The sequence below is a fragment of the Marmota flaviventris genome, chromosome 4 (genome assembly GCF_047511675.1).
Source record: "Marmota flaviventris isolate mMarFla1 chromosome 4, mMarFla1.hap1, whole genome shotgun sequence".
NCBI classification, from domain to species: Eukaryota; Metazoa; Chordata; class Mammalia; order Rodentia; family Sciuridae; genus Marmota; species Marmota flaviventris.
This window is the reverse complement of record NC_092501.1, coordinates 14,131,474-14,156,079: the sequence shown is the minus strand read 5'-3', so window position 1 is coordinate 14,156,079 and position 24,606 is coordinate 14,131,474. Positions and strand designations below refer to the sequence as shown.

Here is a 24,606-nt window from a genome sequence, read left to right as displayed (position 1 = left end):
GGAGCGCTGACCATTTTAAGAAGGAAGCGTGGAGGTGGCAATTTAGCATCTTGATGTTTACAGTCAGAGAAACTGAACTCTAATGAGCTTCAGCAAAAATTGGCAAACTAGAAGTTATCCTAAATGCTGCTTCTTTCAGTCAAACTTGGATTCTCTGGGGTTCCCAGTAGATGAAAAATTAAAATTCACAGGCTCTCTTGACATTAATAAATTTGCAAAACCCCTCCCTTTGCCCCTGCCCCCGAAGGACAAGCACTAAATAGCTTTCTGGAGCCTGGGCCTCCCACTCTGCCCAGCGGAATGTTAATTCACCTGTCTTACATTAAAGATGCCTAGTTTCTGGGTGCTCTGGGTAGGGTGGGGGGCAGGGAGGCGAGTGCATGTCTGAATGGCTAACGACCTACCATTCCCGAGCAAACTTTAAACAGAAACATATGAAAATAAGATCCCCTATTAATCTTTAATGGGCTTGCAAACTTCCTAAGGAAAATTATATTCAACAGTAAATATACACTAGGCCATTTTTCTTCTAGGCAAGTTGTTTTAAAGTCAACAGAGACTTTGAGCTTAGCAAACAACTAATCCCTGATATCTTCCTTCCTAGATAGGGTGTAGAGAATATCACTATTGCTCAGGAGGCAGGAAATTGTGGCGTTGTACATCGAAAGAATAAATCACTCCGTTGCCACTGGATGATAACTCTCCGCTTTTCTCAAGAATCCACAGCTCTTCTTAGGAATCCATTCTTATCTTTAACATCCTCTCGTCAACAGCACCCCACGTCCCAGCCCCATTTTCTACATTTTATCTAAAACTTCCACAGAAGCATTTAAAACTATATTCCCCCCACCCCTGGATTTTTCCCTTCAAGGACAAAGGAGCTGTTTCCACAGTTCATACGAGCCATTTCATAGACACTGGTCCCTCAACTACTGTGCCTCCTGGTGATCCCAAGGCTTATCCTGATCTATGCATAGAGACCTTAAAGGTCCCCTCTGGTCCCTCCCTCCAAGTCTTGCTGGCTCTGAGCTCCGAGTGGTGTCACCTTCCACCCACATTTCTCTCCATCACTATTTTGTGTCTTCATTTTGTTGACACTGTTGCCCATGCAGCACAATGTAAATGCTTTGTAAAGATCTGCTGAGTGAATGAATGAGTGAATGTGTCTGAGTTCCATACACCATGGCACCGGTCACTTCCTGGCCAAGTTTCAGCACACGCATCTTGGTGTTACAGGTTTGACAACGTAACAGGTGCTGATGAAGAAACAGTAGCCCAACTAATCGTTCCAGCACTGTACGAACAACTCCGCTGACTTAGCACCTGTCACAGACCATGTTACTGCACGAGCTCCAGTCATTTAATAAATAGGGACCTTCCTAGACAGATTAGCCTTATTCCACTGGTGAAGACACTGAAGCCAGTGAGCTCCACCACCAGCTGGAACTGGAGTTAGAGCCAGCTATGGAAGAGAAGCCCACGGACTCTCAAGCTCATGCTCACCCCACGGCACTGAAAGAGGAATTAACATTTGATCTTTTCACTGCAGTTCTTGGTCTTCCACCGCCATTTTGATGTGAATTGCGTGTTCGAGAAGCCCAAATCTGATTTAGGTGGATATAAGTGATCTTTACTAGGCCCAATAAAGTGTAATGACAGAATTAGTGGGCATTCTTTTTGTTTAATAGTGCTTGCAGTTTAAAAACATAAAAATAGAATATCTGCTGTAACTGTTCAGTAGGGCTCAAATGCTATTCCCAGACATTGCTGTGCAGAGAGGTCTTCCAGGGCCAGGCCTTGTCTCTCCAACAGCCCCCTCCCCAGGCTGTATGCATGGTCAGTACCAGATGGCATGGAAGTCAAGAGGTGGGGGGACCAAAGTCTGTCCCCACACAGGAAGAAACCAGCAGACCCCACCCCACAGCCTTCCTTCACTGAAGAAGCTGGTCTGGTTGGAACCATCTCTGGGGGGCCTCGCACAGCAGGTGGGTGCTAAGGATCCTAGGAAAGGGCAAGAGGTCTGATGTCAGATTAAATCCCACCCGCCTGGCTCCTGTGCTCCATCTGCCTGCATCCTTTTATCTCCATGTATAAAAGACAGGTGCTTGTGGCACCTTCTCCACAGAGCAGTGCCGAGGATTGAAGCCCATAACTTAGTATTTGGGTACCAAGTTTAGTGCTCAGCTAAGCACTGGCACAAATGATGCTGTTCCTACTCTCTAGGCCCTTCTTGGCTAGCCATGTCTCCAATCATGCCCTGGGAGGCAGTCTGGGGCAGGGGCTGCTCCTTCTTCAAAGAAGGGGGCAGTGCAGAGGAGTCATGTGAACTCCCCAGCACCCTCAGCCAGGGAGGAAGACTTGGCCAAGGGCAAGACTCCAGCAGGGTCCTGGAGGTGCCCTAGGTCAGCATCCTCTGTGTCCCATGTGGTCAAAAACACTTAGCCTGGCTCCCTTGGGAGGGCCCTGTCCTAAAAGGGTTGGTAACAGAATCCCGTGGACAGGGAATATTTGGTGCCACCTCTTGTACACCCAGAGCACATCCCTTCCTGTTTTCTCTGCACTAGGAGTACTGGGGAGTGGCCCAAGGGGAGTGGCCCGTGTTCTCTCCTGACAACTAAAGATGCTTCCACATGGAAAAACTGACAAGAAGAACAGAGTAAAGCATGCCAGTTTTCCTCATTTGAATACCTCAGGCCAAAGATTGCTCTAAAGGTTGTTTTGGAAGGAGGATTCTTCTCAAATGATTGCCCTGAGAAGTTCTGTTTTGCTTTGCATTTTCAGGCAGAACACTGACAAATGGATTTCAATCTCAGGCCAAGGTCAGTCTGTGGACAAGGGACTGTCTTCTCAAGTGCAATGAGGGCAAGGTTTGGATGGACAGTGGAGCTCAGGCAGCAACTAAATACATCTGTGGTTACCATATCTTAGGATACCATGTGAGTGGGGAGCTATGCCCTGGATGTTAGAGCCCTTTACAGTGGGTTCCCATAGCCTTCCAAGCAGAGGCCCACCTTTAGTACAGCATAGAAACTTCCCAAGTGTGAGCCCTGCCTACAACTTGGACTATCTGTGCTGCAATTGTCCTCTCTGTCCCTCATTGCCACCTGGCCTGACCCACACCCCGGCCACAGCACATGCCACCCTCTCCCAAGTTCCCTCCCAGTCTCAATGCCCAGCAACACTGATCTGTTGCCTGCTCCTTCTCAGGCTCAGCTTTGCAGACCCCTGTGCAGACAGGGTAAGGCCACCAGCACTTCCTAAAGCAGTGCTCTCCTCAAGGGTGGACCCCAGACCACCACCAGCAGCAGCAGCAGCAGCAGCAGCAGCAGCAGCAGCAGTAAGGCCAGTGTGAACTCTCAGGCCCCAACCTGGACCTCTCATATCAGAAACTGATCCCAGCACAGGCTAAAGCAGGGGAACCCTAACCCGAAAACAACAGCCCTTGTGAGAAGGCCCGGAGCCCACTCCCCTGCAGGCTGTTCTGACATAGCATTAACAACTGTCAATGCTTGTCCCCTCAATGCTGAAGGCACCTCACTCATCTCTGACCTTCAGGTCTCCCAAAGCACCTGCTGAATAAGTGAATGAGCCAGCCACCAGCAATGTCACAAGAGCAGGCAGGGCCACCAGTATAAAGCAGATGCAGTGGACCCCCAGGTTTGTTTCAGCCTGAATGTATGACAGGGAGGGGATGTTTCCCTATGTGCTTGTGTCTTAATTACACAGAAAAGTTTTCTAGGGCTGTGTCCAGATTCTTTGCTGGAGTGAGCATTCTTAGAAAGAGGGGTCTCCCTCTCTCCAGACCCCCTTCTAGGAAATTCCAAGCTGTTACATGCAGCCAGCTAACTCTGCAGGAGGAATGCCAACTGCTGGGTGCTTGTAGGAATCCTGAATTCCCAGCTTCATGGCATTTCCAAATCTAAGGGTGGACCCAGGCCAAGTGTCACTGTTCTCACCATGGCACATGATGAGGGGCAGGAAGAGCAGAGAGGCACTGCAACTGAGATGGCCCACACCTGCAGGCATTCCAACAGGCACAGGCTCGTCGCAGAACCCGTGGAGAGCAGAGCTCCACTCTGGCTTTCTGGGCACAGAGAGTTGGTCGCCATCAGCCTGACCATGTTAGTACAATGGTGAAATCCTTCGCGTTCTAGAAAAGAGGACCACTTATGAAGGTGCTGTCTGTCGGGGGTATCTCTTCAAACAAGAAACCAAGCTGGTCCAGGTGTGGCAGCCTGCCACCCAGCCCTGAGCCACCGCATGGCTGCCAGTAGACGCTCAGCAGTCTCTACTCCCCCAACCCATTTCCACTTGGAAAGCCCTTAGTACCCGACCCTTGACCTCCCAGAGCCTCACCATGCTGACCTGCTGCAGATGACAGGCTGGGCACAGGCAGCACCCCCTCCCCACGCACCCCCCCACCACTGTCTGGGTTCAAGGAGACCCTGGGAATGCTGGTGCACACCCACATCTTCTAGCTCAAGATTATCCTGGTCCATCTTGTATACCAGTTCTCAAAGTGAGATCAGGGACCCTGGAGGTCTCAGGGAGCCTTACAGGGGCCACTGAGAACTGCTTCCCTCATCACACAAGGACATGTTCACCTGGCTCACTCTCATTCTCTCACAAGAGCACCATGGAAATTTTCCAGAGGCCACACAATGTGAAAAACTCAACAGACTGAATGCATATAAAAGAACCCAGTTGTCTTCCAGTCAGACCCCAAATTTGTAAAGTATAAAACTATGTCATGTTTTTCCCTAATTTTTTTTTTTGGAAAATAAAGTGATTTCTAAGAAAAATAGGTTCTGTTGTTTATAGTAACACATAATGGGCTTCTTGATGTTATTTTTAATTGAAGTAATAGGTATGCAAACATTTCTTCAGCTTTGATCCAATATAGCAAATATCAATAGATTTAACCCATATAAACAAAACCCTTTGGGATCCTTAGTGATTTTCAAGAGTGTAAAGGAGTTCAAAAACCAAGAAGTTTGAAAATTGCTGTTTTTAATGAGAAATTAAATATATTTGCAGAGGGGTACTTAAGCACTCTATCTTGACAAGAGCTAAAGGCCCCTACTTACACGCCTTGGTTGGGAATAAATAAATAAAGTTCAAAGTCACCTCCAGCGTGCATTTGCACCCATCCCAAGTATGTCTGGCAGTCATGTGGGTGGGTTACAAGACACACTTTGCACAGAAGTGAGCAGCAGTGTTTAAGAACCAGGCTTAAGTCCCAGCTGCACCACTTGGGTGACAGGGAAGTTGCTCAAGATCTCAACCCCCCAGTCGAGCAATGGGGAGGGTAAGGACAGCTGCCACTCCCAGTGTGTTGTAAAGAGCTCACTGGGCACAATGCCTGGCAAACAGTAAATGTCAAATAAATGTCGCTCATCGTCACCCTCACCACCCCTGCCATCTTCCACACATTCCTGGAATTGTGTCCCTGGCTCTGCAGATTCTGAGCTCCTGAGTCCTGTTCAACAAGCCACTCTGCCCCCGGTTGTGGCTTGCTTCCTGATGGGATGATCGGATGATTCACAGCATAGAACCATCCAGGGGGAGGAAGGTTCGAGTCAGTCTCACTGAGTCAGTGACTGCCCTTGGCTGGATCCTTCATACCACTGTGACTCAGACACAGCCCCCCAAACCTCGAACAGCCCCCTTTATTCATGGTTACTCCAGGTCAGCACGTGCCCAAGAGGCTGCCAGGGTCCCCCCACAGCCTATTCATTCTCAACAATAGTGACTCTCAGCACTCTGTGCCCAGCAGTCTCATGGCCAGTTCAACTCGCATCTTACTGAGTATCTTTGTACGTCCATTATTGTATATTCTGGACAGAAGTGTTCTTGAGATGACCCATGCTCCAAACACACCTGGACCTTGGCTACCCTGCCTCCACCCTCGAATTGTCCCCAGTGGTGCCAACGCTGAAAGGAGGGTGATGTCTGAAGCTTCACCACGGGGCCTCAGGACTGCACATGCGGCCTATCATGGCAGGTGAGTTAGTGTAAAGCAGTAAGAATCTGCACCCCCATCCCAGTTTAAAGGTCTGTCTGCCCCTGGGGGGACACATTTGGAATCTCGAATCTGTCTTTGTCCTAGTTGATAAACACTTGTGGGGAAAGTCAAGGAGAAAGAAGGCCACATTTTCTGTCTTTGGTGGCAGGTACCTGCTGATGTACTTGCTTCTTTAATCCCCACGGCAGCACTGTGAGGATGGAGACGTTGCTTCCATTCACAGAGGGAAACTGAGGCCTCAAGACACCCATACCAGAACCACAATGTAGGCCAGGTCTGCCTCACTCACAGACACACACTGAGAGCAACCGGGGAAAGGGAAAAAAAAAAATTCCCAAGACGCCAGCATTGTGTGGGACTTTTCACACGGATGGTTCTTTTAAATTCTTGTTTTTCTTGGATGCAAAAATTTTCTGCATAATTAATTGCCTTTGGAAATTACAGAGCAATTTCCCATTCACTGAGTTGGAAATGCCCATAGAAATGTAAATGCCGACGCGTCTGCAGGATACCTAACTTGAGGTGACACAGGGTGGAAGGGGGGTGTGGGGGAGAACCCAAGCCTCTCTGTGAGGTCCAGAGAGGATGAGCACTGCTGGGCTCCCCAGTTCACTATTGGCCTGCAAGGGGGTCAATGGGGTAAAAGATGATTCCCCACTCCCAGCTCCTAGTTGCACTAAGAAGGGTTCAGGTGGGTTTCCAGGGCCAGAACCCCAAGGTGTGAAAAGCCCATACCTGGAGAGGTAATCTGGGGACCTGGGGTTCACACTGCTCAGCCCAGCCCTCCACGGGGTCCTCCTCACATCAACAGGTGTTAATTAAATAGGATACATTCCCCTCATGGAATACACGGTGATCATGGGTACTTGACGGAACAAATTCCAGATACAAAAATGAGCCTGCTCTGGGTCACAGGCTGTGGGTGTTATGTCAACTGCAAACTGTGCATGACCAAAAAAGGAAATATTGTCTGCTGTGGGGGCCAGAATAACTCAGTCTATGAGGTGGCGTGCCGGTCAGCTCGGGATGCCCTCAGACCCTGAAGCCAGCCGGTCTGGATGAGGCCACCCCTCAGGAATGCCGGGGTCTTCTGCCTCATTCTTTTGTACCTCATTCCTCAGTGGATGTATAGTTTGGAAATGAGAGCTGTATGAAATGGAAGCATCCTTTCCCCTTGGAATCAGCGGGGAGAAAAGAACATGAAATCTGCCTGATTAGGCTTCAGACTGGGCTTGGGGAGGCATGAAGCTGGCTTACCCCACCTGTGAACATCATGGCTGCTAGCCTGCTAGTGGGCAGAATACAAGGCTCTCTTTGAAGAGGAATGATCTGTGCAGAACAGTAGAGGGGATCAATTAGGGTCCTCTCAGCTGGCCAGTCTTAGACAAGGTGGTCTGAAGGTCAGGGATCCAGAGACCCCCTTCACACTGTCACCCACTCATCTTTTCACCACTTCTGAAAGTAATCCCAAGGTCTTGCCCCCACCACCCCAGCTTCCCTCTCTGTTCTAAGATGAAATCCACAAAACGAAAGGTTTCCTAGTGATGAATGAAATGGCCACAGGGCAGGGAAAAGGTAGGAAGACAAAACTCCCGGATGACCCCAGCATGTGACATAAGCATGGGTTATTTACAGCTGGTGTCACTTTGTGACAGCAAAGAATTCATCTATGCTGTGAGATACACGGCCAGGTCCCCGAAGTCCACTGCCTTCGGGAGGTGAAGGTTGAGGTGTCTGAACTCAAATGACTGCGCAGCAGAGGAATTTAGCAGCAAGCTGGGGCAGCCTGAGTGCCTGGGAGATGGGGCACGTGACAACACCTCTAAGACCCTCGCAGTCACAAATGGGGTTCAGTAAGCAGGCCTGAGGTAAAGAGCAACTTAATGATAATAATTTAAAAACCAGTGTGACACCCTGAGAGGATGTTTTTTCCCTATTTGTAGAAACAACTCTTTCAAAATCAGCAAGCTGTCACAGAGCACCCACTCTGTAATAGACAACGAGTGCGCAAGAGGAAATTAGATAAAGTCAGAACTTAATGAGCATGTATTACCTGGGTAGCTTTTTTTTTTTTTTTAAATGATGCTAAGAGGCTCTGATGGACATTATGTTCCAACTTTCTGTGAAAACGATCTTTGAAACTGATGCTGTCTTACTTACTGAGCCATAAAGAGCGTCTGGACCAAGCAGGCCAGGTTTATCATCCTGGCTGTCTGGAACTAAAGGTAGTAAGGTGAACACTGTAAGAACATTGTATTCTTGTCACGAAAGGCTATCATTTGTGACAGAAACCAGGCTTCAGAGTTGGCAAGCCTGACTGAATCCCAAGTCCTTCATGGGGAAGCTGGGTGCCCCAGGACTGGCCACTCCACCCACCAGAGTCTTGCAGGGTGGCTGGCAGATTAGAGATCGCATTAGTGAACTGAGCCCAGCAGTGGTCATCCTCAGCACCCCGTGATGGCTTTTTGCTTCCTGGCCCCCTCATGCCTGTTTACCATGGTCCGGGGCTTTTGTCCCATGACCACCATGGCTGTTCTATGCCATTCTTCCTTCTGGTCCAGCTCAAATGGGAGCCTTGCTGACAGCCACATGAGTAGGTGATTCTCACCTCTGTTCTCCCAAAGCACTTTGTATCTTCCTGATCACAGACTCCCGCACCCTGTGGCAGTGACTGTCTGCATGCCTGGCTTCTTCTCTGCACTGTTAATGGTTGAGGTGTCTGATCTTTATACCTGGCACAGTAAGTGTAGGATGGGTGATGGATGATGGATGGATGATGGATGGATGGATGGATGGATAAATAGATGGAAAGGTAGACTATGTGTAAAACCCAGAGCTTCTATGAATTCTTCCCTGAATAATTTGACACCAATAATCACTATTCCTTTCTTCTGAAGACTCTGTTCTCTCTTGGCTTTTCCAAGATCTTTGTTCAGTTCTCCAACTTCCAAACCTCTCTTTGGCTTCATCAGAACTCACCATCAACCTGGTGCTCCCAAGTTCAGGTTCTGACCTACTTCTCTTCTCACCCACTGTCCCTGGGGAACAAATCTCACTATACACCTTCAACAACAACTTCTATGTGGCTGATTGTAAAATCAATCCCCATATATAGCCTTATCTTTGAGATCCACTCAAGTTCTAAATTTATTCACTCATTTACTATTTCAGCAAATATTTAGTAAACACCTCTTATGGCATCTATCAAATTTCCCAAGCTATTCTCCTGTTCTCTCTGGCCCTTTTAGTCCGTCCTCTAATGCACCCCAAGAATCTCCCAACTGGCCTCCCCAGCACTGCTCCCAACTGTGTGCAGTCCTCTGATGTGCTTTAGACCTTTGATGGATAAAATCCAACATCTGAACATGGCAGTGGCGGCCCCAATGTCTTGATTTTATATCACACTGTTTTCTCCTCCTTTTCCTGGACAATCCCCCAGACTCTACTTCCCACCCCACCCTTGAATCTGTCCCAAACTGAGCTTCCCTCCTGCTTCACCTTTCCTGCTTTTCAGCCACCAAGGCCTGACAGGAATACAGCTCCTGAGACCCTCCACTAGGGCACCCCCTCCCCCAAGAAATATGGGTTCTCTGTTTGGGCTTCCTGGGAAGACCCAGTTCAATCCCATTCTTTTTCCATTTGCTTTCATACTCAAAAACAGGACAAGATGATTCTGGCATTCAAGTCTCCATTTGCCCACGTGGATCCAGTAATCAAGACAAGGTGAAAATGTAATGAAAAGGAGTCCTTGATTCTTACTGTCTCTGGCCCAAGAGTGGCAGAAGGGACTTGGGGAGGATGGGGGCAAGTGGAGGAAGGGGTGAGGAAAGGGAGGCAGATGCAGGAAGGGCCCAGCTGGAGAGAGGGAGAACTCAGAGTAAGTCTGCTCAGGTGTTTTTAGTGACAGGCTTCAGCAGGAGCAGACAAATGGCTGCACGTGGACTTCTGCCAAAGGAAAGATAAGGAGAGACAGGAGGTGACAAGATGGAGCAGGTCCTAGCTGGCTGGAGCCTGACTCACAGCTCAAGTTAGCCAGCCAGCAGGGCTGATGGAGCCCCATGAGTGGGGCTGAATGGCTGCCCCTCATGGGCATGGACTGGGAGAGGCCCAGAAGACCCAGAAGAAAGAATGTTCTCCCACCTGATGGAGTCAAAGCTGACAAGGTGACAGCAGATGTCAGAGGATAGCTCTGCTTGTCTCTCAAATCTTAAATCCACCGCACACAGGCGTGGAGGAATCCCCACGGTCTCCAGTGCACAGACAGGGTGGGAAGCAGTTCCCAACCCGTGTGGCATGTGAAAAACAAAGCCATTCGGCACTTGGAATGCATTGCTAAAGACACCCATGTAATCATTTGAAATGAAAACTGCTCAAATGAACTGGAAAATGTTTTACTTGTATTTTCTCAAATTCCCGAACCTTTCTTTCCATGGTTCAAAAGTTTGCATTGTCTAATTGCTGATTTCCATTTGTGAATGAATCAGTGTAAAATAAAATTAAGTGCCACATTAATCTACCCATCTAGTTTTAGGCATTAATTATCCTCTGAGCCATTTTCTCCTGTGCTTGCCACATGTCAAGACAAGCCTGGATATGGTGATGAAGAATCCATTTTTTTGACTCAGAAATTCAAGCCCCAGAAGTAGAGGATGTCCTTGATCTATAAGATCCACAGTTTACTGTGCAAAAGGGGCCTGATTCCAGGCAAATGAAACACATTTCTCACGTGTTAAAGGCATACTAACACTGTCAGCCTGAATAAGTCACCGGAGTGGAAATTCATTGAGTGGTTTTGTGACATGCATCCCCAACTGCTGCATTTGATAAGCACAATATATATATAACAGGGCTATATATATATATATATATATATATATATATATATATATATATATACACAATGTATATAACAGGGTTACCCTTAGCCTGGCAAATACGGCATTGTTTAGGGAAGAAGTTCAGAAATTGCATGCGTTTTTATTCCAGATCCATACCAAGGGACACCTTGCCTTCCTACTTCTGCTAAAAATCCCCCAGGCTTCCAGGATATAATTATAAGATCTTGAATGCCCCAGGGAAAGAAAAACACTACATACTCGGTGAGTTTATCAAAATCACCATCTTTGGAGACTGTGTGGGTATCAAGTTGGGCACCTAGAGGGGGCAGTATATCTCCACAAAGCCATGAAAACCTTGGGGACATAGGGCATAGAGCCCCTGACCCTTTCTTTGTGAGATTCAACATTATCAAAATCTTTCTAGGAGGAATGAAACATCCTTGACCCAGTATTCCTGAATGTAAAGGCAACACCAAGATCCCCTTCAGCAAATGCTGCTAGGAAAGAGAGAGACTGCTACTGCTGGGGGTGGACAGCTGGCAGGCTCTGGAGGGAACTCCTGAGGACCCTTCCCTGGAGCAAAATGTCATGCTTTGGGGAGAATGGCTGCATAGCTGAGCATGCACCAAGAGCTGTTACACTGGTGTCCAGGGATAGAGCACCTCTGCTACACATGCAGGATGACCAAGACAGTCAGGGCCACCAAGCTATCAATCATGCTCTGGGCTGTGTGGGAGCAGTTAAAGCCACGAGGAAGGCAGACTGTTCAGTAAGTAGCCTCAGGCTCCCTCTCGGTTTGGCATTGGGAGCAGAATGAGGTTTGAGTGCGCCTCTGTGATTCTTAGATGAAAACAGGAGGGTCATGCTCAAGGGGACCTGTTGATAATGAGGAATAGCTGCAGCACTTGAGTGATTAATTAGAAAAATTAAAGAGATGGGAGCAAATATGTGGCAGCCCGACTCAGTGCTCAAGTGCTGAGTTTATTCTGATGTCAGAGTTTGGGAGGAAGGAGGTAAGGTATAAATTTGCATTATGTATATAAAACAATTTGCATCAGGAATAAAGGGATATGTTTCCTTTAGGCCAAACTCAGTACTGACATCCTTCCAGGCAGTAAGGAAAGCAACAAGAGGAAAACCGGCAGGGGAGACCCTGTGCTCCAGGGGAGGATGTGAGGCTTTGAATTTCCCCCCAGCCCTCTAATAACACCTCTGTGCTTGCTTTGCTGTAGACAAGCTTGGAGGCCTAAACAGTCAAGTTCTCACTTTTCTTAGCTACCCCAAGAGGAAAGGAACCTGTCAGCTTCCTAAAAAGGGAGAAGGAAAACAAAGTCAAAAGGAAAAGCTCAAGTTGCGTCTTGTCTGTTTGAAGGCACAAAGCAGAAGAGAAACAGGTTTTGTGCAGAGGTATCCTGGGACCCTGGGGAAGGAAGCCTAAAAGCTGGGAGTAGGACAACATTACATTGGAGAAGTTTTAATGAGCCGCAGCAGCTCTTTGATAGGCTCTGATGTTAAGATGGAAAGGGAGCATTTGCAAGTGTGAGCTTTCCAAGAGTGTGGTGTTTAGGAAGCAATTTTCCCTCTTGCCATCTTTCCTACTGGGGTTATTCAAATGAGGCCTGAAGTCATCAGGGCAGTGGGGCTGGGGTTCCAGGGACTGTGATTTCCCCACCAGAGCTGCCGCTCTGGGAAGCTGTACAACAGCCTCCCTGAGATGGATTGAGTAGTTATGAAATGAAAGGCATAAAATTAAAGACAAGATTAATAAAATCTGATGAAAGAAAACGCTGCGAACCAACCTAGCAGCTCAAATTACATTTACCGCATTAGACAGGGACAGGGTAATCATGAGTAATAAGTTCAGGCTCTGGAAAGAAAACATGAGCTAAATAACTTAACGACAGGTATCACCAGGGGAAGGCCCTGACTCACCTTCCCAGGAAAGACTCAAGGCAGGGCATAGAGCCCATCAATCACACCGAGAGACAAATCTCACTTGGTGGGGCTCCTGGGTAGCCAGCCCTGGACTCTCAAGTTGCCTCAGAGCTCTACCTAGAGCCAGAAATGTGACAGCCTCCAGGTGCAACCTCCATTCAGGGGGCCTCCACCCCACTGCTTGGTGGCTACCATCCATTCCATTCCAACCTCCGCACCATCAAGCACAATCATTATTAGGCACAGGCTGTCTTGAACCTATTATATATTTCTGCTGCATCAGCTGGGTCTATTCCCTGATATTGGGGGTGTCTTTAAGTTTCAGAAAACTGTTCTTCTTCAGGTCAGTCTGAACCCCCAGATAGCAGCCCAAACGTCCTGTTTTCTGCAGGTCTTTCTGCTGCCCCTCTCCCCAGAGCCCCCCAAGTCCCCCAGTTCCCAGCTATTCTTGCTACAGCTTAGTGTGGCAGCAATCTGATATATGGATTGATATCAACCCTCCAAGGAGTCTCTCTATAGAACAATGAGCCAGGAAACGCAAATTGACTGTTCAGGTTGCCCTTCTGGCCTGTGTAGGAGAGTCACAGACCTTCTCTGGACCTCATGTGTAGGCCAAACCTGTGAGCAGAGAGGCTCCCCTACCTCTGCCACCTCCTAGTCCTTGTTCAATGGATACAGCCTTACCCACTGCTCCCTTCCTGCCCTGTGCAGCTTCCCTTCTCCAGGCAGGACCAAAACCCAAGCCTCCTGGCTGTGGCCCAGAAGTGGTCAGATGGTATCCCAGGAAGAAGCTATTTGGATTTAAGGCAAGTAATACTCTAGAAATCAAGTCCTGTTCATAGAAGAGGAGTTCCTTCTGCTCAAAGACTGAAGATACCCAGGAATTTGGGTTTCAGATCTGGGGGTCTCCAGAGGAGTAGTCTTCAGATTCTCTGCTCCTTCCCATCCCTGTTCCCTGGACCAAGTTCCCCTGTCCTGCTCCTTGACTATATTCACCTTCCGCCGTGGGTTCTTTAACTCCCTGCCTGATTGGCTTCCCACATTTGGGCTCACTGAGGCCTGTCCATGCCCTCAGGATCTCCACTACCCATCCTGCTCCTAGCTCACAGCTGAGGTTCCCAGTGGACCAGGAACATCTGACTCCTCCCAGCAGGCAAACTCTTTATTTTACACTTGGACATCTGAGTCCCTCTTCATAAAGCAGGTCACCACCTTCCAGGTAGAAAAAAACAAAAAGTGGAGAGATATTACTTCCAGAAGATCTTCACCATGAGAGAGGTAGAGAAATAATTAGGACTTTCACTTTGCTTTGGTTTCTCTGAGAGCTGGTTTAAAGAAGGAATGGGATCCCATTCTCCTAGAATAAAATAAGTTGATCAGAAACTCAGCTGACCAGAGCTCTCAACATATCAGACCTTCTTTCCCACTCTCTGCCCTTCAGAAATGGGGAACCGAAAACAAGAACCTAGTTACACTCTCACCTACTTGTCTACCTGTCTAAAGCTTATTGAGCACACAGGATTTTGTCAGACATGGCACCAAAGGCTCCTAGATCCTACCTTGGGGACAATGTACAGGTGTTATCCAATAAGCTGGCCCATCTGAATCTCCAGCCTAGGATCCAGCTTGGTCTTCTGAATGAGGCAGCAGCACAGCCCCAGTCTGCAAAGACTCAATCTCTGCTCATCAAAGTCTACTTGCTTTGATCAGCAACTGAACTCAGCCCTAAGTTCTCGAAAGACATACATCAAATTGTCAACAGTAGTCGCCTGAGGGCTGGGGCTGAGTGGGAGCAGACAGAGGGTACTTTTTCTTTTCCACTCTACCAACTCCACATGGCTTTTTCTCTTTTTATATGGAGAATGTGCTTCTAGACTCTTTCAAACATTAAAATCAATCAATAAATGGCCCAAAAGGAAAAGGATTCAGGCCCTGCAGAATTTCTGATGGCAGCTGAAGGTGGAAGAAGAGCTAGGCAGGAAGGTACCCACTCTTCGTAGCCACAGAATGGCTCAGAACAGACTCAGGTGTTCTCAAAGCTGTCCTCCCCAGACGGACATGGCTCAGCTCACTCCCTTTGGCTGGTGTCTTCCAGTGTTCTGTCCCTGAAGACCAAGAGGCTCCATATTTCCCGTCAAATCCTCCCCTGACTTTCTTAAACTCCAACTGCCCCTGAAGACTTGAGGAGTGGGTACCTGGCTCAAGCTCACCTGACCCAGGTGATCCCCTCCCCACCTGAGAGGTGCGCAGGACATGCAGTGCTACTTTCCTGATTCCAGAACCTCTCAGCACCCCCTAGTCAAAGACAGGATTGTCCCCAGGGTGACAGGATGAACAGCTGTGAAAAAACAATTTTTAGAAGGTGAAGTCAGACTCTCACCAATCTTCAGAGGCACAAACCTTGCCTTGCTCTCCGCCCTGGAGCAACACAGGACACTGAAGCTTGGCAGCTGGAGAGGCCACCAAGGCCCCCTGCACCTCAGTGATCACCAGCCACCGGTGCTCTTACCTACAGATGTAATTCGTCTTGCAGGAATCCTGCAAACTCAAGCAGTTGGGCTTCTCCCGCTCCTCATAGGAACACACAGGCACGATGGTCTGCCGCCGCCGCTCTGTGCAGGCGATGTCCCGGCAGGAGCAGAACAGCATTCCATAGCTGTGCTTGGCAGGGACCTTGTCAAAGAACTGCCGCAGGGCCTTGTGGCACTTGCGGCGGTTGCAGACCTCGTTGGACATGCTGGTGGTGCACGGGGTGATGTAGGCGCTCCTGTACTTCTTGCAGGTGTCGTCCAGGTTGCAGGCCTTGGCTGCGTCCAGGCAGTTGTTCCCTTTGGGAATGTGCTCCACTGAAAAGCAGAGAGAAATGGTGAGACCGCGGGTCAGCATGAGGTCTGCCCACGCCTCTCCTGTTCTCATTGAGATCTTGACATTCACCTGGCCATGCTGGCAGCTCTAGAACTCAACAAATTTTGAAGCTAATAACTTAATGACTTTGTGGCAATGAGAAAGTGTTAGCGGTGCGGACAATGGGAATGTACAGCAACACACAAGCCCCCAGTATTCCCCTCGATGTGAAAATAAGGAGAAGCTATGGAGTGAGGCCAAAGGAACTCAGGCACCTGCCTGGCTAGGAGCAAACAAGGCAACAGGAGAATGCTTCCAGCTCCTGCCCTATAAACTGAAATTAGGATCAAAGAAAACAGCAACAAATTATACACTTGTTCATGATACAGTATATAAATGATATGCTGAATGCAAGTATAATTGCCATGCAATCCTTCAGGAATATAATTATGTAATAAATGCATATAGTACATGCTAATTACTATATGATTACAGAGTAATTACATGGTTATTTGAGCCCAGAAGACAAAATATTATGCCAGCCTCTCTAAACAGGAAGAAGCAACTACAATGAAGCTGTATTTAAGTTTCAGCTTACAGGCCATTGGAAGAAAACCAGAATAAATCACATAAAAATTTGCAAACTTCAATTACCACTTAACTCACCACATACAAAAAGTCAGCTCTGTGAGTACTGAAGTTTCCAACTAGGAAGATTCAGCTAGAATTTTTGGATAGAATTTCAATGGGCTTCAAAGCTTGGGTTTTAGGAATCTCACAAAACATATGCTGCCTTCCACTTAAACCCTCTCTGCTCAGGCTGCCAGACAAACCAGTGCCATCCACCATGGGGCTGCTCCCCTGCAGTCTGGATGACAGCACGGGGGCATGTCCACTGGGTGGCTGGGCACACTGGCCATCACCCCATCCAATGGGTAAAGTTACAAATAAATGGACAAGGAGAATTGAGCTGGTTCCTACATAGGGGTGCTCTACAGGGAGAAGAAAGTGATAGAAAAACTTTCCAGAATCAAATGATAAGTGGAAGACTGATAAGCAGGTGTACCAGTGACCCTCTGGGGAAGAGAGGAAGGCAACAGATGAGTAATGCATAACTGTGAGATTAGACACAAGTCTAATCTCAGTCCCTGCTCAGCCCTCAGCCCCTCTGTGGATTCTGTGACTCCCTTTCAACCTGTTGATGAGGTCATTTGGGAGAGGGTCCAGATAGTTGTGGGGGACTTAAAGACAGGGTGTTGTGCTTACTGCACATGCAATTGGCACATGGAAAGGCAGTCTATCGTAAAAAGGAAGGAAATCCTGTGCTCCAGAACAACATGAATAAACCTTGAGGACGTGACATCAAATGCAACAGAGTCACAGAAGGACAGATACCGCATGACTCCACTCCTATGAGGAATCAAAAATACTTGAACCCACAGGAACAGAGAGTGGGTAAAATGCTGGCTGGGTTGGGGGATGGCTGGGGAGTTGCTACTCAAAGAGCTTAAAGTTACAGCTCTGCACACTAATAAGTTCTAGGAATATGCCTACAACGTCCTTCCTAGAGTTACCAATTCTGTATTGTGGTCTTAAAATTTTGTCAAGAGAGTGGGTTCCATGTTAAATGTTCTAATTATGACTTAAAAAAAATAAATGAAAAAAAAAGGGCACACGAAGTAATTTCAACATTTCAGGGAAAGGAAAACCTCCTGTGGTACTGATGAGTCTTGCTTTAAAAATACCCCAAAGGGCTGGGGATGTGGCTCAAGCGGTAGCACGCTCGCCTGGCATGCGTGCGGCCCGGGTTCGATCCTCAGCACCACATACAAAGATGTTGTGTCCACCGATAACTAAAAAATAAATATTAAAAATTCTCTCTCTCTCTCCCTCTCTCTCTCTCTCTCTCACTCTCTCTCTCTCTCTTTTTTTTAAAAAGATCTTTAAAAAAAAACACCCCAAAACTCTGAAACCACAGCATTCTACCCTGGCACCACGAGCTGTGTTTTATTGTGTCCCAGGTTCATGTGTCTGACATCTGAATTGAGGATATTTAATGTGGAAGACAATAAACAAGAGATTCAGCCTTTCTGGGGTATGCAGCGCAGGGGGTGAGCAGCTGCACAGGCAGCCCGCCGGGTTAACAGGCGCACCTGGAGCTGTCCCTCGGCCATGCTCTTCCAGGCTTCTCTGCCCCTCACTCAGGCTCCTTGGGACTCGAGGAGGGAAGAAGCCATCATGTTCCTTTACAGGGACATCAGGGCCTCTAGGCCTTGGCCACACTTCCAGCCTTCTCTTTTTAGACTTCTAATGATGTGCTGTTGGGCCCAAAGACAATGATTTCTATTCTGGAAGGTCTACCATTTTCTAGATTTCTAAATTGTGCATTTTAATGATAAGCTGAAAGAAAGTAATAAACTGTACTCTACATCATCTGGATCAGAGCCGTAAGGCTGAAGCTAGGTATGTGTACCATTTAACTACCTGCATGTACTTCTGCATTGGTGCACAATGAATGACACTCTATAATCTTTCACTAAAAGAAAAAAGAAAAAAACCCCAGAGGCACAGAAGTGAATGAACAGAAAAGGGATATAGTCAGTGATATATGAACAAGCAGTTCAGGCAAGTTCAAATGGAGAAAAACGGCAGAAGAATGACATCAGCACATGGCACCTAGCAACATAAGCCTGCCAAACTGGAACACCCATTCTGATTCCAAGGGCTACATTCAGATCATAGGCACCAACTGAGTTTCAGCAAAACACTATCATCCCTTATACAAAATTAATGTTATTAGCTTGCGATTCATTTTTTCAAAGTTTGGTTTATACTTAATTTAAATGTATGGCTTTTATAGTTATGTAACAACAAAGAATAAAGCTTTTTATGTTTATCAATCTTATAGAATATTGCAATAAAAATAATAAAAGTCAGCACATCACATCCAGGAAATTTCTTTTTCTTTGGAAACAGTCCATATAATAACACACAAGCTTTAAAAAAATTGGTCTACTGTGTATCTTCTTTTGGTATAATAACATTAGTTGCCTTTTTGAAGTTGTTAAAACTGTATAGCTATTAAGTTTTTCCTCTTGATGTTATCAAAAAAGAAATGTAATAATTTAAAGGAAAAGCTTTGTACAAAGTGGAAAGCAGGGTAAGCTATTTTATGTCTAAACCAATTGCTCAAAGTTAACTTCATTTAGCAGTGGCTGTGACCTAGCCTTACTTTGTTCTGATGCTGTTCTCATCACTCTACAAGCCTTGTCAGAGAACCCTCTCCTTACCACTGTTTCAGAGTCTTTGACAAATTCCAGAATGTATAACCAGGAACATTCGGTAGGACAAAAATGATTATTCATGTCCAGATCACAGGTCAATGTGTGACAACCTTTTTGTTTCTGATTCAAAATGTTCACAAAAAACATTCTCATGACCCTTCTCAACTTGATGTATGAGATCAGAATCACCCTGATACCAGAACCAACAAAGAGGAAAGAAGAAAATAATAGATGAAGACTGCTTGCAAACATGGATGTAAAACTCTTCCCTGAATTTTGGTAAATTTTATTTAGCAATATCTTAAGAACATATTGTACTCTGACCAACTGGGTTTCAGCCCAAGAATGCAAGATTGGTTAATATTTAAAAATTAGTAATAATTTAGCACAGTAATAGAATACAAGACAAAAACTACATGATTGTTTCAATAACCAAAGAAAAAAGCAACTAACAAATTTTAATACTAATAAATGATCAGCAAACTAAGAGACAAGAATCTCCCCAATCTGATAATGAGCAACTATGAAAAACTTAGCTATAGCCACATCTCATGGCAACATATTGACTGCCACTCCCTAAGATCAGGAACCAAGGATGCCCATTTTTATGCCTTAGAGTCAACACTGCACTGGCACTCCTAGTCTCTGCAACAAACCAATGGAAAGAAAGAAAAAGTGGAGAGATTGGAAAGGAAGACATCTCTATTTGCAGGTGACTTGGAAAAATCCTAAAGAATCTACAATAAGTGAAGGATACAAGTTTAATACACAAATATAAATTGTCATTTTTTTGAGTTTAAAAGTTTGATTTTTTTAATTTTATTTTTTGACAAATTAACAATTGCCTAAATTTATGGGGTGCAATGTAATACTGTTTTATACACACACACACACACACACACACACACACACATTGTGGAATGATTAAATCGGCTACTTAACTTTAAATTAAGAAAATTTTAAATGTAACTCTGTTTTTACAATAGTACCAAATAAAAAATAAAAGCACTTAGGAATGAATCTAACAAAGCAAGTGCAAGACCACTACATTGATTTAAAAAAAATAAAAGAGCACAACTGGTAAAAATAAAAGACCTAATAAATGAAAAAGTATACCATGTTCATGGATCAGAACACTCAATATTATTAACATGTCGATTATCTCCAAATCCTAGTATTTTGGAATTGGCAAGCAGAGTCCAAAATTTACATGGAAATGCAAAGAATACAGGACAGCTAAAGCAATATGAATGAGATAGCAAAGTTGAAGGACTTACACTGATTGGCTACAAAGCTACAGTTACCAAGAGTGTGGTATAGCATAGGCATAAACAAACAATGGAGAACTCATAAATATACCCACATCAAATATGCAGTCATTCTATTTTTGATGACACTAATAAGAGAGAAATTCTTTGTCACAAATGGTACTAGATTCTCTGTATATGAAGCTCCAGAAGAGGTGAAACTAATTTGTAATTTTTTTAAAAAAGTCAAGAGTGGTTGCTACTGGAGAACAGGAATGGGGACTGGCTTGGAAGAAGGAACTTTCTGAGGTGCTGACAATGCTCTGTCTCTTCACAGGCATGTGGGTTGAGTGGCTTGGATCAAAGAATGGTATCAGAAAATGAGCACTGAAGGTTTGTGCCTATGTAAACATCACCTCAAAAAAAAAAAAAAAAAAAAAAGAACTAGACAGACAATGAACACTGGTTAGTGATATATATGTTGAAGCATGTAAGACAAGGTACTGAGATATGCATTTTAAAAAAATTAGAGGGATGGATGGAGGAACACTTCATAAAGCAACTATATTCAAATGTTACTGATAGAATCTAGGTCCTGGGATATGTTAACTATAAAATATTTTCCACTTTTCTGTAAATATGCATATTAAAATATTGAGGAAAAATAGGTTCAGGTATACTTTACTGGGACTCCTGCGGTTATACACAGCCTATGAAAATAATTCTCAGTTCCTCCCTCCCTTTCACCTTCCTTCTGAGTCCCTCACAGACCCACCTCCACCTCTCCCAAGTGCTGCGTGTCCTGCTGCATTCAAGTTCAGAATTAACACTCCTGAAATCACGGTGCATGTGAATGAGCATGGAGTTTCCCCCTGGCAAGAAGATGGATCCCCAATATCTATGAAATGGATCCCCCACTGCACAAAAATGCTACTTCAAGGATGGGAGGGCAGAGGGTGAACGGGAAGAAAGATTCGATTTATGCCAGCAGAGATCCGCACCCTGCCTCCCCTTGCCCGCAGGAGCAGGGTGCGCCTGTCTTTAGGCTCTGGGCACAGCTCCCTGTCGCCTGCCTTCGTGGGAAGGCCTGGAACAGCTTTGCCATAACTTTCAGCGCTGTCCTCTCTGCAGCTCATTTTAGAACTCAGCATTATGATGCCCCGTCCCCCTCCCCTCCCCCTCTAATCTCTGCCTCCATCTGCTGTTATTCATTCTTTAACTTGGTGGAATGTCTGGGATGCTGTCTGAATGGGAATGTTCTCAGAATGAAGGCTGTTTACTAGAAATCCCGTTTTCGGGGGGCAGGGCGCCTGTGAGTGGGTTTGCTCAGCTAAAGTGCTCCTCTCCAGCGTGGGCCGGCACTGGGTTATGGAGAATGCCATTTAACCAGCTTTTCATTTCAAAGCTCCACCCAGCCATGTCGTTACTTTGCAGGTTACAGATTGCTTTCTCTACCAGCAGTTGAAGCTGGGATAGCATAGGACTGGGGCTTCTTTCTTATTCATCACAACCAGAGGCCCAGATCGCAGAGCATGCTATGCAAAGGGTCAGGTGCTGCCTAGAGAGTGATGGATCAGGAATCAGGGGATATGGGGTTTCAGTGGTCCAATCGTCTGAGAGCCTCTGTTAAGTCAGTTTTCTCTCTGTGGGCCTTAATTTCTCCATTTGTCAGAGGAAATACCCAAGGAAACTCCAGAGGTTGAGATTCTTTGGTTTGATGATTATAATATAATTGGCCTTTTCTGATTTTAACTTCAAATATCTAGGATAAAATGATAATCTGGGAAAGAATAAAACCCCAGTCGGAGATTCCTCATACTCCAAGGTGCTGCCTCTCAGCTGTCTGCAGCTCTGTGGAGTCCGCGGACCAATGATTTCAACCCTGACCCCACAGCAGAGCAAATGTAAAGGTCCCTCCAAGACAGCGGGATGTGGGGATGTCAGGGATGAATTATGCCCTGAGAGAAGCTTTCATATTCTAAATTCCTCTGGAGCCAGAAACTGCCTTCATCCCAAATACAATCCTCACACTGTCCCAAATCAAAGAGGCTATCACTGTGGCCGGCAGCAGCCCCTTTTTATTTACACTTAGGAAATGTCCCCGTTACTGGCATACGCCACTGCCAGCTCACCAGGGGAAATGATTCAGGAGGAAACGCAGATGCAACCAGCTAGAAATTCATTTCTATAGATTAGGAGGTGGGATCAAATCGTACATGTATTAAAATATGTATGGCCTGTGTGCAAGGGGATGTAATGAGCAGAAAGTTCATGAGACACAGCCAGAGAATGTTATTTACAAAGGCTTGTGGGTTTCAGGGTATCTCCTGACTTTCTTTTTAAGGCTGCAGAACTGAATTCACAACTTGTTCCCTCTGTCTTCAGACTTGATTAATCACCGCCTTAACATAACTGCTATTCTTCTTCTAATAGGCGCCCTCTCATGTGTTATCCCGGCAAATAAAAAATGGGCAAAAGCACTCAGATCTTTGCAAGGGTAAGCAAGCTTTCCTGGAAGCTCACGCTGACAGTTGGATCTGATATCCCCGTGAATCAGATGGCAAATCTGATCATACAGGTTGTGACCCTTGTAATAGATCCTTCAAAAGCTTGGCCTTTTCCAGCTGGGGTGCCAAAAATTACATTTAAAATGTGTGTGTTGGCTGTTGGAGCCCATTTTGTCATTCACACACCGTTTCAGATCTATGGTATTACACAGTGATGAATTCCCTCCTGGCCCTTTTTTTTTTTTTTTTTTCATATCTTACACAACTACATTAAGCCTCAAGCCATACTCAAGTTTCCTCAGGGGCTGACAGCGATGGAATTATTTTGAATACCTATGAATCTGGAAATAATTCTTCTGTCTGGTGAAGACAGTTCCCAGCCTTAACCACAACTCATCCCTTAGACTTCCATTTCCTTAATGCACCTACTGTCGCCTGCCTGCACCCACCACCCTCACCGCCTTCCATACCTTAAAAAAATTAGATGTCGCCTATAAGGGCTGTGCAAGTCACAGGCTTGCTGCTGCACAGTGATTAATAGTGCCGTCTCAGCAAATGGGATCATTACATTTTTAATTAACCTTTCCAACCTCCTCCACCTTTTCCTTTTGTTATACATTGGATCCCTGAAGTTTTCTATTTGTTTATGTTCAACAAGGTTTGAAACAAAGGCATGAAAAATGATCCCAGATGACGCAAGAATCAGTGCTCCAGGTGACGTATCTGGTGAGGTGCGGCCCCTCACTGTGTGTCAGATGTGGGGACAGGCGCACAGAACTTGGTGGCTGGGTTCCCACCTAATTTTTGTTTTGGCAGCTTAGTGTTATTTAATGGCCTTGGCTACCAGGAAACTGGCTTTTTAAAATCTCTTTCAACCTAATTATAATTACAGTGTATAAATCATACAATGATCAATTATAAAAATCTCGGGTTCATAAATATTTAACTTAGCATTTAAATCCACACTGCAGGAGTGCATGAAATTTCTGAGCCCATCTCTTTGCAAACAACTGCTTTATTACCGTTCCAATGCCAATTACTGCAAACTGCACCGAGTCTGTCTTGCAGCACACTCAGGCACATATTTGCACATAGTGCCTTTCTGAGTATTAAGACAGCACGATTTAGTTATTTCTAATATATGCATGCCTCTCATTAATTTTTTTTTGCAAGGATTCCTATCACCATCTTTTAATTCCTCAAGTATGGAGAGGCAACAATTATGATATTAGACATAGAAACACTCATTAAAATATATTTTATCTAATGTAAGATTGATTCCGAGATAATTGAGGTCAGATTTGTTTGGAAAATGTATTGTGACATGTGCAAATGCTGATGCGAAGAGGAAATGATCTTCTAGGAGAACTCAAGCAAACAGCTAAATATTTTTCAGCAAAATCATAAAAGCATAATTGGATTTCAATTTAGTAATAGTGGGCCTTAGACAGGCCATTTTTAATAATCTAATTACGTGCTTGGGGCCTATCCCAGAACTCAATGACGGCTACAGAACTATTAATTGTACTCAATCCTGTTGCATTTTCAACCATGAAATTCTCTATTACATGTAGGACTGGCTCTCGGTTTATGGTTCTTTTTTTCCCCCCCATCTCAGATAATCTTTATAGCATCCAAATATTCCTCCTTTGATTTTCTAAAAGCAAAATCTTTTAATGACTTTCTCTGAATCATAAAAGTAGCTCAGATTTGTGGTCCTTCTAACAGACATAATGCACAATGAGATCTACAAATATTTTCCCTATTTTTATGAAGATGCAGAGAGCAGCACCCGCTTTTGTCTGGTTTTCATTAATTAATGGTATTTAATTGCTAACATCTCATTAGCAGTAAAATTAATGAGAATTTCAACTACAGGGGAAAAATCTGCATGATAATATAAACCTAATTCATTATATGGGGTAC

At 45.5% G+C, this 24,606-nt stretch overlaps 1 protein-coding gene across 1 annotated transcript in view; it reads right to left on the bottom strand.

Moving 5' to 3' along the window:
- Gfra1 (GDNF family receptor alpha 1) overlaps window positions 1-24,606 on the bottom strand; it is a 191,414-nt gene that overhangs the window by 43,657 nt on the left and 123,151 nt on the right. The window contains exon 4 of the mRNA XM_027930310.2: window positions 15,308-15,644. Coding sequence (XP_027786111.1) covers window positions 15,308-15,644 — 337 coding nt within the window. The remainder of the gene's footprint in view (window positions 1-15,307; window positions 15,645-24,606) is intronic.